Raw genomic sequence first — 19,259 nt, 5'->3', positions numbered from 1 at the left:
AGCTTTAAGGAGATACTGCGTGGGGTTGAATTGTTTTCTTCTGAGCAATGAAGGCTGATGAGGACATCGCTGAGGGGTGAACAGTTCGACAGGGTGAATAGGAACCAGCTGGTCCCATTTGTTGAGGGGTCAATGGCAAAGGGGCATGGTCTTATGGGTATGTAACAAGAGATTCAGAGTGAATCTGAATTTTTATTTCACACAGCGAATGGTGAGAATCTGGAATGCATTGAACGGGTAGGTGGTGGAGGCCAAAATAATGCCAAGCCTTTACCACGCATTTAGATGGGATATTTTAATATCACAATACTCAACAATGTGGGCATGTGTTGGGAAATGGGAGTAACTCGAATTTTGTGGTACTTTTTGTCAGTGCAGTCTCGATGGGGTGAAGAGCCCCTGTGCTGTGGGGCTCTGAATAGGAAATATTTGGCCTGGGAGGCTTGTACTATGCCTTTGGAAGATGGTTTCCAAAATTACAATATGTGATGTGGAGATGATGAGTTATTTTTGGTTTGGAAAGTACTGCTTCAAAGTGTTCTGGAAATGAATTTATTCGCACATTTCGGGAGGTCACTGAGCACGGTCTTTGATGATAAAACAAACAGTGAACGTTAGAACCTCAACCTGGTTGATGCAATTAAATCTTATGCCTTCAACTTTGATGGAACACAATCTAAGTTTCTGAAACAGGGGTGGCACGTTGGCACAGTGGTTAACACTGCTGCCTCTCATAGCCAGCGACCCGGGTTCTTTTCCTGGCTTGGGTCACTGTCTGTGTAGAGTTTACATATTCTCCACATGTTGCCTTGGTGCCCCCTGATGCTGCATTTAGGCAAGTGGCAGCCCTCCAGACTCAAAGTTAACTTAGGCCTCTTTAGATTGTAACATTTCTCGAACTTCCTCATATCTTACTAAAATGCATTTATTACTTCATTGCAACCGACCCTATTACTTCCAACACAGTCTTTTATTCTTAACTTTTTTTTCTATCAATTTCAACTTTGATATATTTTCCCTCCCTTCAATTCTGACGTCAAACGTCAAATTGGAACTTGCTACTTGCGGACGTTGCCACTCTTTTTTTTCTGCTCCCTGGTATTTTGCTCACACCATTTGTTCTTAAATGGCACAGCAAATAGTCAACTGGATGTGAATTTGGACGGGCAACAGACGTTAGCCGACCCAGCGACGCCCTCATCCAAATAATCTAGTATTAGGTGACATACATGTTTTTCCTATATTTCATACACTCATGATTTGTATCCTTGCTGTTCTTTGGAATTATTGTTGAATACTACTGGCACCTCTAATGTTCATTTCTCATAGCATCCCATAAAATCCCTACAGTGCAGAAGGAGGTCATTCGGCCCATCGAGCCTGCACCGACAGCAATCACACCCAAGTACTATTCCGTAACACCACATATTTACCCTCCTCACCTTCTAACATTACAGGCAATTTGGCATGGCCAATCAACTCTAACCCCCACATCTTTGGACTGAGGGAGGATACCAGAGAACCTGGAGGAAACACGTGCAGAGACAGGGAGAATGCATCAACTCCACAGAGACAGTAACCAGAAGCCATTATTGAACCCAGGTCCCTGGCGCTATGAGGAAGTAGTGCTAAACTCTGTGCCACCACGTCGCCCCTCGGGAGATGTTGTCATGCCTTTCTTTAGCCAACCTTATAAATTACAATCGAAAGTCGATTGTGCTCGAGTGTAATAATTAAATACACTTGAATGGACATTTCCTTCCCTCCCCTGTTTTTGTGCATAACAGTTCTTCAAACATTATATTCCTGTGCTTCCTGAATCGAGTGGGCTTGTAGAAAGCACTAAGTCAAAATGTTAAACTCAACTTTCTGCTCTTGAGAAAAGCTGCAGGAAATGTTGCGACAGTTCCTCTTTATTTTCTCACTATCGGTTGCGTTAGTCGCCCTAACAAGCACATACACTCACGTAGCCAACATTTAGATGGTACATTGCGATATGCAAGGAAGGTCCATATTTATAACTTTGGCTATCCAAACACAGATCGGCAGAAACATCTATCATTTTAGATTCCCATTTTTCTATCGTATCTCAGTTCGTCGCTAGGATATTTTAACATAATTTTTTAAACAAATTTAAATTACGCTCTTGACAATGTTACTCAATTCCTTCGCCTTTATGACTCGCCGGATTTGAATAGCAGAAGTGAAACACAGTAAGTCAGGGGTCAATTACTAAGCCAGCTTGGGTAACAAAAAAAGAGCTGTACAACACGCAGAGCATTTACAGCCGTTTGGTAACCCATGCTTTTGAAGCAGCCTTTTTAAATCTTTTTTTTAACAGGCAAAGTCAATGGCTTTGGATTAAGAGGCACTGACCTTTGTTGGAGATTCTCTGTGCTTGTGAAAAACACCCTGCAAAGATCAAGGAGAAACAATGTTCAAAAAATGATCCAAAATAGCCACAATTGTTCTCTCTAACGCACAGATACAACAAATTTACAGGTTTTTTTCCCTGGGGCAAGGCATTTTATAAGCCGACGAGGAAACGTTTTTGGGAAAGTATTAAGTGAGACAGTGAGGTGCCAGCGTCCTCGTTCTGTGACAGAAGTTCTAGCAATGGCTTACAAAGGCTTACAACATTAAATAAGATCGAACCATCGCAACTCCCTGCCTATGAAAACAAGGCTACCTAATGTCTAGCAAAGCCAACAACATAATTGTTAATATCTGATGGCACTGGGATAAACAAACTTACCCAACGTAAGGAAAAGCAGCCTGAACAACATTTTGAGATGATTGTAAAGACAGAGAATGCACAGGAAACTGCACTGAAAGTAATTTCCTGTACGTTTCAACGTCAGGCCAAACCATTTTTTGTTCCGAAGTACACTTCCCATAAGTGAATGCAACATAGTTGTTTCACAAAATAAGGTGGTTGAGTCATGATATCTATCATGTACAGAGTATGACAAAGCTTTAAACATGTCCAATCGTAGGCAAATTCAACTCCAATAACGAAAACAGAAGATTATGAGTCAGATACTAAGCAACTGAGCAAACATAGCCTAAGTGGTGTCGATCGGATGTAGGCAAATGTTACGTTTTGCAGTGCCGAAACTAGCGTGGGAATTCAGTGCTTAAATGTGAATAAGTATGTATCGTCTGAATGAAAAAACAAACCTTAATATTGACTAATGTGTCTCTCCTTGTAGGGCTTGTAGGCCCTCTTGAGGTAGAAATACAGAATGAAGGGAGGCAGCAGAGATTGGAAAGGTGCAATTTCAGCACAAATACATAATTCCATTAAGCGTGCATAAGATGCTCATTATTCTGAATGCACCCTTCATGAAATGCGCCATGAAAAGGAGACGGTAAACGTCAAGTTAACAAATTCGAAAAGGTGAAACTAAGGGAGCACGGAGCCGGTGGAGCAGATGGTGGTGTGGGTGTTCGGGGCACAGGCTGGGGGGCTGGGGGGTTATGGCTGCAACACTTTTTTTTGAAATGCAGAATCCACCATCATAATGGAATACAGGAAAGACATAGTGAATTGTTTGCAGAACATTTCGAACATTGGAAACGAAATAGGTAATACAACAGTCTGCACGTGACGGTCTCACCTTGTAAACGCATGGAATTTCGGGACATCCTTATCATAAAGAATTTTCGCCGCTTTAGTCATCATGTACAATTATACTATCTGAGTATAATTTTTGTGCCAATGAGTGATGAACTATTAGAGGATTGTTTCAATAATGTACACACAGCTCTTTTGTGTAAATAGTTTGCGGGTGTAAATAACAACAAGAACAGTTAATGAGCAGTAAAGCATGCACAACGACCTGAGTGTTCACTTAGCACTGCGGTCGTTTTCAAGACCACATAATTAATGTTGCGATTATTCAGATCACCATAATAGTTTTGATATTTCGGATTAATTTTTTGTGCAGGATCAAAGTTGACAATTTGACAGCAATTCCAATCATATTGTGTGTGATTGTGGACAAGGGACCAATTGCCAGCATAACAGTTTTCTAAAGAATGCTGTTCACACCGAATATATTCATCCAACTAGTACTGGGCGTTGCAGTTCTTGTGGTCAGACTTGCAGTTGTAAATAGCAAAAATAGGCAAGGTACAGTTAGTGTGGCATTTCTCACTTAATCGTGGTGAGAGTTCTTGAGTGACAACACTTTCAATCTAACTCCTCGTTGTAAAAGTTAACAACATTTCGGGTGACAGTATTTATTTTATTTAGTCAGTGTGACAGTGGTCAAGTATACGATTTTCAGTGTGTGGGCAGAGTGAATGTATGATTGCCTGACAGTAGAGAGGTATGCATTAGTTGGCACGAAGGTTAGGAACATATCGGTTGTAGTTCTGTCAGTGGTCAGATACTTACAAACAATTTGAAATGTAGGCTGAGAGGCAGGAGTCAGCATGAAAATAACCAGCCTTACAGCGCACAGAATCAGGATTTGAAACCTTGAAAATAGAATACAAAATTAACCAGAATTATATCTCCCATGATCCTGCCCTCTGCTACATCAATATGTCCAGGAGTTGTTCCTTTTTCATAAAAAAATGAGGAGTTGCTGTTCCATAGTGCCACGAAACAATGATTTGATGAATGAGAGTTGATTTGGGCCTGTGAATAAATACAATGTAATTGGGCAACTGCTCGCTGGAGATGTCCCCATGTCTACACCTCAAGCAATCAAAGTGGAGCTGCTAAAAAAAAAATGTCATTTGTACATGTAGTATGGATATCTTTCCTCTCTGAAAATTGTAATATATTGTCAGGCATTACGAAAAGGTTCAACAACGTGGCTCGGTTTTCAACAACACTCTGAAAGTGGTTCGTGAGCAAGGGTAAAGGTGACAACTGTTCAGGTTGCAGTATAATACATGACACAGTTCTATAATAACAGCAGTTAGACCCATCATTTGGGTGTAATTGATATAACTTCGATACTAGAGTATGAAAGGACCAGCAGAAGTAAACGAGCATTGCTGTAATTTGTTTACGGTTGGGAACGAAATAACAACACAAGAACATTTTATATTTCTGCATAAACAATGCTTGGGAAAAAGTAACCAGAATTTCGGAAGAGGTAGGCTAATACGTACAGAGAATGCTAACTCTCAAGGACGTTATTGAATAAGGACCTGGGTTCAGGTGATCATGAAGTGGAGTCAGCAACTTTCAAAATTAGCTATTGCGCTTGTCACAAAACACTGTTGGGTATAGTTTGTAAACTCTCTCACTGCAGTTATAGTATTTGAAAGTGCATCAATTAGGAAATTATTGGCCCACGAGTGGAGAAATTTGTAATAGGTTAGGAAAAAAAATCAAACAATTAGTGAATCAAAAGATTGAGACAGAGTAGTTGTTAAGGGAGACTCTATCTTTACAAATATTGACTGGAAACGCTATAGGTCGAGTACTTCAGATAGGCCAGTTTTGGTCCAATGTGTGCAGGATGATTTTCCTGACACACTATGTAGATAGGCTAACGAGAGGCGAGGCTACATTGGATTCGGTACTGGGTAATGAAGCAGACCAGGTGTTAGATTTGCAGCTAGATGAGCACTTTGGTGATAGTGACCTCAGTTCAATTACATTTACTTTAGCGATGGAAAGGGATAGGCATATACCGCAGGGCAAAATTTATAGCTGGGTGAAAGGAAATTATGATGCGACTAGGCGAGATTTAAGATGCGTAGGGTGTGGAAGGAAACTGCAGGGGATGAACACAATTGAAATGTGGAGTTTTTTGTTTCAAGGAATAGCTATTGCGTGTACTTGATAAGTACGTACCTATCAGCCAGGGAGGAAGTGGTCAAGAGAAGGAACCGTAGTTTACGAAAGAAGTTGAATCTATTGTGAAGAGTAGAAGGAGACTTATGTAAAGGTGAAACGTGGAAGGCTCAGTTAGGGCGCGTGAGAGTTACAAGTTAGGCAGGAAGGACCTAAAGAGAGAGCTAAGAAGAGCCAGGAGGGGACATGGAACGTTTTTGGCAGGTAGGATCAACGAAAACCCTAAAGCGTTCTATAGATATGTCAGGAATAAAAGAATGATTAGGATAAGATTAGGGCCAGTCAAGGACAGTAGTGGAAAGTTGTGTGTGGAATCTGAAGAGATAGGAGAGGCGTTAAATGAATATTTTTCAACAGTATTCACACAGGCAAAAAAAAAATGTTGTCGAGGAGAATACTGAGACACAGGCTATTAGACCATGAGAGATTGAGATTCATAAGGAGGAAGTGTTAGCAATTCTGAAAAGTGTGAAAATAGATAAGTCCTCCGAACAGATCGGATTTATCCTGCGATTCTCTGGGGGGCTAGCGAGGAGATTGCAGAGCCATTGGCTTTGATCTTTATGTCATCATTGTCCCCAAGAGTAGTGCCAGACGACTGGAGGATAGCAAATGTTGTTCCCTTGTTCAAGAAGGGGAGTAGAGTCAACCCTAGTAATTATAAACCAGTGAGCCTCACTTCCCTTGTGGGTAAAGTTTTGGAAAGGATTATAAGGATTTATAATAATCTAGAAAGGAATAATTTGAATAGGGATCGTCAACACGATTTTGTGAAGTGTAGGTCGTGGCTCACAAACCTCATTGAGTTATTTGAGAAGGTGACCAAAGAGGTAGATGCGGGTAAAACAGTTGGTATGGTGCATAAGATTTCAATAAAGTGTTTGATAAGGTTCCCAAGGTAGGCTATTGTAGAAAATACAGAGGCATGGGGTTGAGGTTGATTTAACGGTTTGGATAGAAATTGGCTGGCTGTAAGAAGACAAAGGGTAGTGGTTGATGGGAAATATTCAACCTGGAATTCAATTACCAGTGGCGTAAGGCAAGGAGCTATTTTGGGGCCACCGCTGGTGTCTTTTTTTTACAAATGACCTGGATGAGGGCGTAGAAGGATGGGTAGTAAATTTGCGGATGATACAAAAGTGAGTGGAGTTCTGGACAAGTGCGGAAGGATGTTGCAGAGGGACATAGATAGGCTGCAGAGCTGGGCTGAGAGGTGGCAAATGGAGTTTAATGCGGAAAATTGTGAAGTATTCACTTTGGAAGGAATAAAAATAATACAGAGTACTAGGCTAATGGTAAGATACTTGGTATTGTGGATGTGCAGAGCGATCTCTGTGTCCATGTGCATAGATCCCTGAAAGGTTGCATCCAGCTTGATAGGGTTGTTAAGAAGGCTAATGGTGTGCTAGTTTTTACTGGCAGAGGGATTGTGTTTCGGAGCCTTGAGTTCATGTCGCAGCTGTACAAAACTCTCATGTGGCTGCACTTGGACTATTGTGTATAGTTCTGGTCGCCACATGATAGGAAAGATGCGGAAGCATTGGAAAGGGTGCAGAGGAGATTTACCGGGATGTTGCCTGGTGTGCTGGGAAGGTCTTATGAGGAAAGGCTGAGGGGCTTGAGACTGTTTTCGTTAAAGAGAAAAAAAGTTAAGAGGTGACATAATAGAGACATACAAGATGATCAGAGGATTAGACAGGGTGGATAGTGAGAGTATTTTTCCTCGAAGGTGATGGCTAGCACGAGGTGGCATCGTTTTAAATTGAGGGGTGATAGATATAGGACAGATGCCAGAGGTAGGTTCTTTACTCAGAGAGTAGTAAGGGCGTGAAATGCCCTGCCGGCAACAATAGTGGACTCACCAACATACAGGGCATTTAAATGGTTATTGGATAAATATATGGATGATGTTGGAATAGTGTAGGTTAGGTGGGCTTTAGATTGGTTTCACAGGTTAGCGCAAAATCGAGGGCTGAAGGGCCTGTACTGCGCTGTAATGATCAATGTTCTATAATAACTTTTCAGCACTAAGTGGAATGACCTCAGATCATAGTCACAAATTAACAGGTGATATGTCTGCATGGAGACAGTGTGAACAAAGTAAGTAATTTAAACACGTATGTAATTTGAATAAGTATTTCTGATTTTAACATGAATTAGTTGTTTTAAAATACATTTCAGCTTTGTGTTTTAACTAATTCTAAACCTTAGCCAAATGCAGGCTGTGGCAAGACATGATGGGGTGAAGGCCTGGCAGAAAAACGGCATTCTTTGGAATAATGAAACCACAGAATGTACATAGTTCTATCAGCAACAGTTATGAAATCTATGGTTTCCAAAGCCACATCGTGAATAGGGCTGTTGACGTTGTCCTGACAAGACAGTCCTCCTCAGACGTGAAAATTTCGGTTGTCTGCTCGGACATTGGGAAAATAAGGGTGGGTATGAATAGTAGTTTTGACCTTTGTAGCTAAGTGTTTGGGTTTGGGAGGCACTCAGGCACCATGGTTAGCACAGCTGCCTCACAGCACCAGGGACCTGGGTTCAATTGAGCCTTCAGGTTACCGTCTGTGTGGAGTTTGTGCGTTCTCTCCGTGTCTGCGTGGACTTCCTCTCTGTGCTCCGGTTTCTTCCCAAAGTCAAAAGATGCACGGGTTAGGTGGATTGGCCTTGGTGAATTGACTCTTAATGTCAGATGAACTAACTAGGCGAAATTCATGGGTCTATGGGGATAGGGCCTGAGTGGAATTGTGGTTTCTGCAGACTCCATGGGATGAATGACTTCCTTCTACAACTCAGGATTCTATGATTTTCAGTTTCTATGACTCTTAAGCTATACGGGGAAAAGTCATTTTGACCCTACGACCATTGAAATCCAATGAGGTCAAATAGTAAAATGCATTTGAATAAGGTATATTACCACTGTTCATAATGATTAATTTCCACTAATGATGATTGCTCCATAACGAATGGAAGGCGGGAAAAGCAAAGTTGAGAAAAGTATAATTGTTTTAACGGGTGTCTAGTAAGTTCATTTATTTGTCAAAAGTAGACTTACAATAACACTCGTGTGAAAATCCTCCAGTCGTCAAATTTTGTTGCCTGTTCGGAAACACTGAGGGAAAGTTAAGCATGGCAATGCACCTAAACAGCATGCGCTTCAGATCGTGAGAGGAAGCCGGAGCATCTCGAGGAAACCAATGCAGACAGAGGGAGAACATAGAGACTCCAAACAAACAGTGACCCAAGCTGGGAATAGAACCCAGATCACTAGAGGTGTGAAATAATGGTGTTGACCACAATGCCACCATGCCGGGACAGCAAACTTCAAGTGCGATTTGAATGCTGAGGGCATTCTCTTGAGAAAGGTCTTGAGCAGTGCTAAATCTCTCCAATTGATCGTTGATGAAATAAAGATAGACCTTTAATCGGGACATTGGCTTTGTGAGTCATTGTATTTGCTGAGGATTTTCGCTGATACCCAGTCTCTGGAAAGACCTCGCAACACAATGTAAACATTTAATGTAATAGCTTTGTGGTCTTGGGTGGAGGATTCTAAAATCTGCATATAAACTGGGACAATGTTATGGTGCAAAAGTTACGTTTGTAGAATATTTTCATAGAAGATACAATTATCTTCGACCTAATGTCATAGAACGTGACACAGTTAATCATTAATCGTGTCACATAATCCATTGGGGAACAGTGATATCAATACAATTCAATTTCATATTAAATTTGAAGGTGACACTTTTTGATCACAGGCACAATTCTTGAACAAATCCGATCACTCAGGTATGAGGGGAGAACAGGCTGAGTGTAAATTGGAAAAAAAGATAAAATGCATGAAGGCACCTGAACACTGGAAAACATTTAAATAAAATATTCAATTTGTTCCAAAATATACACATTAAAGAATAACATTTCAGTGAAACATACACATCTATTGCTCACTCAGGAGGTCAAGGACAAATTAATGAGGAACTGATGATGTTGAAATTTGCAGTGAGGAATCTGTGGATTGGGAGTTTTCTTCAAAACAACGAAAATTAATTTAAAAAAGGGATAATAGAATATTCCTGCAAACTATCCAGAAATGTGAAAACAAACCTAAAAAAAACAGTGTATATAAAAAAAAATGTACTCAAGAACGTTACTCTCCACGAAGTTGAGGCAGGATTTTTGTGATGAATGAGGAAATGAGGGAGACGTTATTTTTGTTTTCTACATTTCCATGAGCAGGCACAAGTTTTGCATGAAAAATGGAAAGTTAAGCATGCATGGAAAGATTGCAGAAATTAAGCAAAATAAGATCAACAGAAAAATAATGTTGGAGAGTTCAAAGAGATTGAAATCGGACTGAACACCATAACAAATTTTCTAGAGCTAGGGTCTCCAAATGAGATAGCTGCAGAGATGGTGGCAAAGCTGTCTATAATATTGTAATGCTTCTTTTATTTCTTTATGTTGGGTTTGGTGTCATTACATACTACACACACTTGATCTTAGGTAATGCATTTTGGAAGGTCCAATAAAGATAGGAAGTGTACAGTAAACGTCAGAACCCTTAATAGTATTGATAAACAGACGGATCTGGGTGCACAAGCACACAGGCCACAGACACTGGCAAGGCAGTTTGAAAAGGTTGTCAATTAGGCATACAACATGCTTGCCTTAATCGGCCGGTACAATGAGTTTTAAAGTTGGCATGTCATGTTGCAGATTTAGAGAACATTAGTTAGGCTGCGCTTGGAATACAATGTTCAGTTCTGGTCGTCACATTACCAGAAGGATGTGGAAGCTCTGGGGACGGCATCGAAAAGAGCTACCAGGGTGTTTTCTGGTATGGAGGAGCGGTTGGATAGACTTGATTTGTTCCCACTGGAACGGCAGAGGCTGAGGGGCGACCTGATCGAAGCCTGGAAGATCATGGGGGGCATGGATGGAGTCAATAGTCAGCAGCTTCTTCCCAGGGTGGAAGAATCAAATGCTAGGGAGCATAGGTTTAAGGTGCGAGGGATAAGGTTTAAAGAAGATGTACGAGACAAGTTTTTTTTCACACATAAGTTGTTGGGTGCCTGAAAATCGTTGCCGAGGGAAGTAATGGAAGTCAATACGAGGATGACCTTTAAGGGCGCCCGGACAAATGCATGAATGAGATGAGAACAGAGGGATGTAGTCCCCAGAAAGGTCCAGGATTGTTGTTTAGTCAGGCAGCATGGTTGGTGCATGCTTTGAGGACAAAACAACCTGTTCCTTTGTTGTAATTATATTTGTTCTTTGTAGATTGGAAGTTGGCCAATGTTATCTTGCTTTTCCAAACATGGAGGAAATAATAAATAGTGAACTTTAAGTCCATATTCTAATATTTGATATTAGAACAGAAATTGGAGGCTAGTCCCGAGGAAGTGTTACCAATGCAAAGTGGCAAAGAATTAAAAAATCATTGTCTGATTAAAATGAGTCAAAATGATTTTACTGAATAGAAATTCATTTTGCGAAATTCATTAGAATGATAGAGGATGTAATTAGTAGGGTCAATGAAAGGCAAGAATTCATGCAGTATACCTAGGTTTGCAAAATATGTGTCTCACAAAATTTTAACAGTTAGGATATGAGTTTATGGAGCTTGGGGTAATGTTTTAACATGGATAGAGAATAGCTCAAAACACACAGTGCAGAGTGTCAGAGAAAGCCGGTTTTGTTCAAGGTGGCGGGTTGCCCCATGGTTCATTGTTGGGCCCCCCGCTAGTTGTAATCTACAATACTGTGTTTGCTGAAGGGACAAAAATTAATTCATCTAAGTTTGCCGTAAATTAACGCAGATGGAAGATTAACTTTCGGGGAGGACGTATGAAGGCTTTGAAAATAAACAGGTCTAGGAACGGGTGGCGAATCAAGATGGCTGATAGAGTGAATTCTGGAATGATCCTTTTTGAACTTGAGAAGAAAACTTGTTTTTCCAAACGTGAGAAGCCTGTTAGTGTTGATTTTCAAAGAGATTTGTGATGTTCATGCAACAAAACAAGAATTTGCCACGTGGTTGCTGCAAGCAGAACGGCGTTTTAATTGATAGAAAAATGGAGACCATCGAGAAACATAGACATTGGCGGCAATATACTGGATCCTTATCTGCCATTCATTATAATCATGGCTAATCATCCAACTAAGTAACCGCTTCCCGTTTTCTCCCATAACGTTTGACTTCACGAGATCCAAGAGTATATCTAGCTCCTTGTAAATCTATCATGTTTGCCCACAACTGCTTGCTGTGGTAGAACATTCCACAGCTTCGTCAATCTCCGGGTGATTAATTTTCTTCTAATCTCAATATTAAATTTTCCACGACAGATGCTTAGTCTATGACTCCTGACTCCATCTTCCTCGGCCGTCAGAATCATTGTTCCGGCAATTCCACCTCCCCCCCACCCCCACCCATCCCTCCCCTCTCCCCCCTCCAAACATAGCAAGAAAGTTCTTTGCAGACCGAATCTCCACCGAATGTTCGATGTGTGGTCTCCCCAAGGGTCTGTTTAGCTGTACAGAGACATCCCTGGGTGAGTACTCGGTCCATCTTGCGATGAACAACATATTTGCATTCTTTACAGTCTTTTGCACCTGCATACTCACTTTCAGCGACAGATGTACAAGGATTCCAGAATTTCAATACAGACTCGCCTCTCAGTCTTTTGCCATTCAGAAAAATACCTGTTTTCTTGTTTCTTTTTTTTCCACTGAATTCGATAGTCTTACATTAATCCACATTACACGGATATGTCATGCATCTGTCTGCTTACTCATATTTTCCAAATCATACTGAACCATCTCTGCATTACCTTCACAGCACACCATCACATCCAGCATTGTGTCAGCTACAAATATGCTGATTTTACATTTACTTCCCTCATTTAAATCATTAATATGCATTGCGAATAGCTATGAGTATTAATCCTTGCTGACTCCATCAGTCTATATCTGTCATTTGACAATTGACTCCGTTTATTCCTACTGTTTGATGTTGACTGTCGTCTAGTTTTCTACCCATCACAATAACATACTCCCAAACCCATGCATTTGCATTTTACCGGTCAATTTGTGACATTGAAACATTTGGCCCTTCGACCCTGTTCCGCCATTCATTACAGTCATCCAACTCAATTACCAAACCTCAAGTGCGATATCCAGCCGCCTCTTGAATATATTCAAAGTTGTGTCATCAATTACTTCCTGCGGTAATGAATTCCACAGACTTACCAACCTTCGGGTGAAGAAGTGTCTCCTCACCTCCATCCTAAATGGTCTATCCTGAATCCTCAGACTGTGACCTCTCGTTCTATATCTTCCCTGCATTGACCCTGTCTAGTTCTGTTTGATTTTTATAAGTCTCGATAAAATACCCCTCATTCGTCTGAACTTCAGCGAAAACAATCCTAACGTAGTCAACCTCTCCTCATATATCAGTCCCGCCACGGCTGGAATCAGCCTAGTATGTCTTTGCTGCTGTACCTTCGCTGCTGCTCCTGTACTTGAAACTTCTCGCAATGAAGGCCAACGTTCCATTTTCCCTCTTTACTGTCTGTTGCACCTGCATGCTTACCTTCAGTGACTGGTGCACAAGGACACCCAGGTCACGCTGTACATTCCCCCCTCCTGATTTACAGCCATTCAGATAATTATCTGCCTTCTCGTTTTTGCTTCCAAAGTGAATAAACTCACTCATATCCAAATTACACTGCCATTGATTGGCCCACTCATGCAACCTGTCCAGATCATTCTGAAGGATCTCTACATCCCAACCCCTCCCCCCAACATCTTGGTATTGTCAGCAAACGTTGAGACTTTACATTTTGTTCCCTCATCCAAATCTCTAATGCACATCGTGAACAGCTGGGTTCCTGGCACTGACCCCGTGGCACCCCACGAGTTACTGTTTGCCGATTTGAAAAGCACTAATAGATTCCCACACTTTGTTTCCTCTCTGCCAATCAGCATTCTACACATCTCAATGCACTTCCCCCAATGTCATGCAGTCTAATTTGGCATGATAATCTCTTGTAGGGGCTTTGTCAAGCACTTTCTGAAAGTCCAAATATATCACATCGACTGGTTCCCCCTCGTCAACTCTACTACGCGCTTCTTCAAAGAATTTCAGCAGATTTGTGAAGCAATTTTGTAGGGATTTCTCTTACATAAATCCATGCTGACTCTGCCTGATCCTGGTACTGCTTTCTAAATGCACCGCTATACAATACTTGATAATGGATTAGAGATTTTCCTCACTACTGATCTTAAGCCGACAGCTCTGAAATTCCTTATTTTCTCTCTACCTTATTTGAGTGGCATTAGCTACCCATCAATCTGCAGGGACTGTTGCAGAGTCTGTAGAATCCAGGAAGATGACCACCAATGCATCCACTATTTCTAGATTTACTTCCTTAAACACTTTGAGGTGTAGATTATCAGGCCCTGGGGATTTGCCTGCCTGCAATCTCATAAATTTTCGCAGCATAATTTCTCAACTAATATTGATATCTCTCAGTTCTTCCCTCTCACTAAATCTTGCAATCTCTAATATTCCTGGCATTTGATTTGTGTCCTATTTTGTGAAGACAGAATCAAAGTATGTATTCATTTGTTCAGACATTTACTTGGCCCTTATTGTACATTTCCACCTTGTCAAAGGCCTCCTCAAATTTCATTTAAACATCATTCACGTGCTACCTCTCATCAACTCGAAACAAATCTGTATATTTATCAAGCGTGATTTCCTTGTCATAAATCTATGCTGACAATATCTGGTGATGCCGTCTTTTTAATGATTGCTGTTCTTATGCCATTTTGCTAATGGACTCCAACATTGCCCCCAGTACTGATGTCAGGCTGACTCGTCTATGCTCTCTAGCATTCTCTCTATCTCACTTTTCTAAATGGTGGGCTTGAATAAATTATCCTCAAACCTGCAATAATTGTTCTAGAGTTTTAGAATGCTGGAAGGCGAACAGCAATGCATCCATTGTTTCTAGATCAAGTTCCTCATGTGCTTTGGTATGCAGATGATCAGGATCTCAGCTTTACTCGACATTCAATACCAACAATTTCCTCAACATAACCTGACTACAAATATTGACTTCGTTCAGTGCACACTTATCACAAAACTATTTGAGCCCAGAATAGACCATAACGGTTATATTTGTCCTCGTTTATGAAGGGAGAATCGACGGGTATCCGTCGTAAGTCAACATTGATATGTTCATCATTAAATAAAAACATTGATTATAATCGCAAGGGAATTGCATTTGTTTTCATCGTGCTCTTTCTCTACAGACACAAATAGACCTTTTTACAGTCTGCTTTTACCTTAACCACAAGCTTATACTTTTATTACCCTCCATACCAGACAACATTCTGGTAAGTATGTCTGTACCCTCTGCAAAGCCTCCAGATCCTTCTGGTAGTGTGGCGACCAGAATTGAACATGGTATTTCAAGTGTGGCCTAACTAAAGGTCTATAAAGCTGCACTATGACTTGCCAATTTTTAAACTCAAAATCCGGGCCCATGTTATATGCCTTCTCCTCCTATGTTGCCACTTTCAGTGAATTGCGCACTTTTACGCACAGATCCCTGCCCCTATCAATACTCTTAAGGGTCCTGTCATTTACTGTATAGTTCCCAACTATATTAGACCTTCCAAAATGCATTACCTCACATTTGTTTGAATTAAACTCCATCAGTCTTCTCTTCGCCCAAGCCCCCAACAGAACAATACCCTGCTGCATCCTCAGGTAGCCCTCTTTGTTACTCACAATTTCACCAACCTTTCTGTTGTCCATAAACATTCTAATCAAACCAGATTAATTTTCCTCCAAATCATTTAAATATTTATCTATATATTACGACCAACAATGGTCTTCAGCACTGATCCCTGAGATCGCCACTAGGCACAACCCTCCATGCAGGGACACACCATTCCACTGTTAACCTCTGCCTTCCCTGTCCAAGCAAGTTCTCCATCTATTTTGACAGCTCACCTCTGAGCCTGTGCGACTTCATTCACACTAACTTTACTTCGAGGACACTGGACTCCGAAACAATTATGTCGTTATGCGTCTTGTTGACGAATTATATCATGCCATGGTGATAAGCCACTTTCCTTTTACAAAAAAAAAGTTTTAAAATTCGCTGCTCTCTAGCTGGCCAGAAACTGAACTCGGAAAGCCATGTAAAAATGTAGTTCCAAGAACTGGTGAAAAACGGACTACATCCCACCTCCGCGCTCGCAAATCATGTCCACCATCTCCAAGGATAATTCATGAATTTAAGGGAATTCTCTCCAGTTGCCTGGCTTAGTGCAACTTCAGGAATTGTCAAGGAGCTCCACACCATTTAGGGCAATGCAGCCGCTTCATTCCTACTCTTGCTACAGTGGTAAGTAAAAAGAGAGAAAAAAACTCAGGTTACAGAATAACATAGAGTTGTTGTTTAGGTGAACAACGAAGTGGTACATGGAAGTTGACCATGGAAACGTGATGCAATCTGTTTTAGGAGGTCTGGCACGTCAAGGGAACATACAATGAATGGTAGGACATTAGGAGCTACAAACGGCCAGAGGAGCCTTGGGATTCATGTGCATAAATTACTGAAAACAGCAGGACAAGTAGATAAGTTTTTAGAAGTGCATATAGGAAACTTGCCTTTCTTAGCCAAGGCAGAAAATATAGGAGCAGGAGAATTATGAAGGAGAACAAAACGCTCGTTAGATGGCGGTTATGTTCTTATCGCACCCTGCAGGCAAGATGCGCTTCCACTGGAATTGATGCAAAGGAGTTTCCCCATGACGTTGCATGTACTGGAGTGTTTCAGTTCTAAAGAAAGGCGGTTCTGACTGGAGTTATTTTCCTCCGTGCAGAAACGGCCGATGGGACCTGATCGAAGTTTATAAACAGTGAGATTATAGGGTAGAGAGGGATACACCCTTCCCCTGATTGGAGAGATGAATAACCAAGAGGAATAGATTTAAGATAAGGACACGTTTGCAGAGGTGATTGAAGGAAAAAAAAACTTTCCACCCAGTTCGTTGTGGGAACCTAGAAGCCGCTGTCTGAAAGGGTGGGAGAGTGGAGCACCCTTGCAATATTTAAGAAGCATTTAGATGAGCAGTTAAAACGCTAGAGCACAGAAGGCTATAGTGCGTGTATGGAAATTGGATTAGAATAGATGGGTGTTTAATGAACGGCGAGAACATGGTGGCCCAAAGTTCTTTCTTCCGGCGCTGTAAATCATTGTGATTTTTATACCGTTTTCGTGTATTTACATTTGGGATACGGCGTTGAATGTTTTGGCCTCCACATTGCACAAATTGTATAATTTCATTGGGGGAGGCAGAGCGGAGTTTAATTAATTTGCTCACTTGCATGAGACAATCAGATACTTCCTCTCACATTTTGAATAGTGGAATGAAGGATGATATAATTGAACCTGACATACATCTGCATTGCCTTAGTAGGGTGGACGCAGATAAATTATTTTGACTGATTAAGGCATCCAAAACACTGGGGCGGAGTCTCCGTTTGAGGTGCACATTATGTTCGAGTGTTGTATTTGCTTAACTCCAATGGCAGGGAAACTATGCAATCTTGTACCTCGGGGCGTTAAGGGCGTCCCATCGTTGAGTGCATCGTTTGTCACTGATAGTGAGATTTTTGTCCTCTGATAGAATGCAGGGATAAGGGAAGTGGACAGATAAATGGAGGGAAATCCTTTGATGGATCTCAATTGCCTTAAGTAAAGAAGTCAACTCGATTAGGGCTGGTGGACAAGACGAGCTTCCATTTATGTTGTTCTCTAGTAAATGCAGAGAAGTGATATTCAAGGCCAAGTCAGGTCAGCCAATAACTGCTTTAATCACTAAGGTGGCTCGATGGCTGAATGGCCTTCCCCTACTTTTATTTGGTCCGATCACTCGAGTGAAAACGTTTGGTGTGGCATGAGTTGTGATGATAAAGGGACATCGATTGATAACAACATGCAGCTGATACATTGGGACATTCAGGGATTTTGTTTTCACAGAGAAACGGGTGGTTCCTGGAACAAATAACTTAAAGGCATTCCAGACGTAGAGGACCAATGACATTTAAAGTGTGTCTGTCTATGCAGTTGACACGACATAATCTACAAGGTCATGAATCTCAAGCTGAAAATTTAAATTATGTTTGATGAAGCAATGTCGGCTAAATTAATTTTACAGGGTAGATTACACAGTTCCATGCTGCAAACGTTAAATTATTCAAAAATACCCATGTGCCACAAAAAAAATGTCACTTTCCGTTACCTGCTATTCAGCTGGGGAGTACGTCCGGAGTTTTCACCGCAATTAATTCTAGGAAGGAACGTTTGCAGGATTATAATTCATGTCAGCGTCCACAATAGGAGGGAACGGAATTGTGGTTCATTCTAACCACTACAAGTAGAACATATAAAATGTTTTTTTTGTGATATGTATTGACAACACACCAAGTAACGGTTGTCCTGCATAAAAGATGGGGGATGCATTATCCAGTGGCAGGTACATTTGTGGTGAACAAAGTGCGTCTCAGTCTCCCATCCAGCGATTGATTTCAATAATCTTGTCTGCATTGTCTTACTTGTCTTTACTGTCAGAAATTAACGAGGTTTGGGACTAACAATAGGATAGTTTTATTCCACTATTGCGACACCCTATCAAACTACGATTTTTTTCTAACATTTTTCATCTTCTAACTTACAGGAAAAGACTAAAGAAAACACAACATGAGTATAAACTGGAAAAAAAACATACGGTGGTAAAATAAACTGGAATCCGCGCAAGCCAAATATCGATACTTGGACTTTGAGATCACATTTCCTCTTTAGTCACGGTGACCACAGTGTCCGATATCTGCCAAGGCCCAGTTGTACTGTGAAAGCAAGATAACCGTCCTAACACAGGAAAATAAATCAGATGCGTTTGCAACGATCTGCTGGCAAACAGGGAAGTGGTTATTGCTGAGAGGACAGGCTATCAATCTTGCTGATTTAAAGTACCAGCCAGCTGTCTGAATCATGTGAGGAAAGATTAACATGCTTTTTTTTGTTTGATTTGCAAGAAGTTGTAATACTAAAGTCTTTTAAAAAAATGCAATGCTGATGGATATCGCGATTTTAATCAGTTGAAATTCATGAACAGGCGGGTTGACACAGAATGTTAAAGTATAAAAATGGAAAAATAAAACATCATGAGGAATGTTTTTCTTAGTGTATGGAATGCCCTGCAATATAAAACGGTGGCTAATTGTCTAATTACAAACGTTTAAATGAACTGCGATACACATTTGAAATAATTATTTTTAATGTGGAGAAATTTGATAGTTCCGACATTAATTGTTTCTAAAACCGAATGAAATAGGAACAGCATTGGAGGC

The 19,259-nt window shown here is 40.9% G+C and overlaps 1 protein-coding gene across 1 annotated transcript in view; it reads right to left on the bottom strand.

Moving 5' to 3' along the window:
- LOC145345305 (uncharacterized) overlaps positions 1–2,829 on the bottom strand; it is a 30,163-nt gene extending 27,334 nt beyond the window's left edge. Inside the window, exons 1-2 of the mRNA XM_080193121.1 lie at positions 2,756–2,829; positions 2,377–2,412 (exon numbers count right to left, since the gene is read on the bottom strand). Of these exons, the coding sequence (XP_080049247.1) occupies positions 2,377–2,412; positions 2,756–2,786 (67 nt within the window). The 5' untranslated portion in view covers positions 2,787–2,829. The remainder of the gene's footprint in view (positions 1–2,376; positions 2,413–2,755) is intronic.
- Between the last annotated feature and the right edge of the window lie 16,430 nt (positions 2,830–19,259).

Source organism: Carcharhinus amblyrhynchos, chromosome 7, assembly GCF_965287045.1.
Source record: "Carcharhinus amblyrhynchos chromosome 7, sCarAmb.v2.hapA, whole genome shotgun sequence".
NCBI lineage: Eukaryota > Metazoa > Chordata > Chondrichthyes > Carcharhiniformes > Carcharhinidae > Carcharhinus > Carcharhinus amblyrhynchos.
The sequence above is the reverse complement of the archived record's forward strand: the minus strand, read 5'-3'. Positions and strand labels throughout refer to the sequence as shown.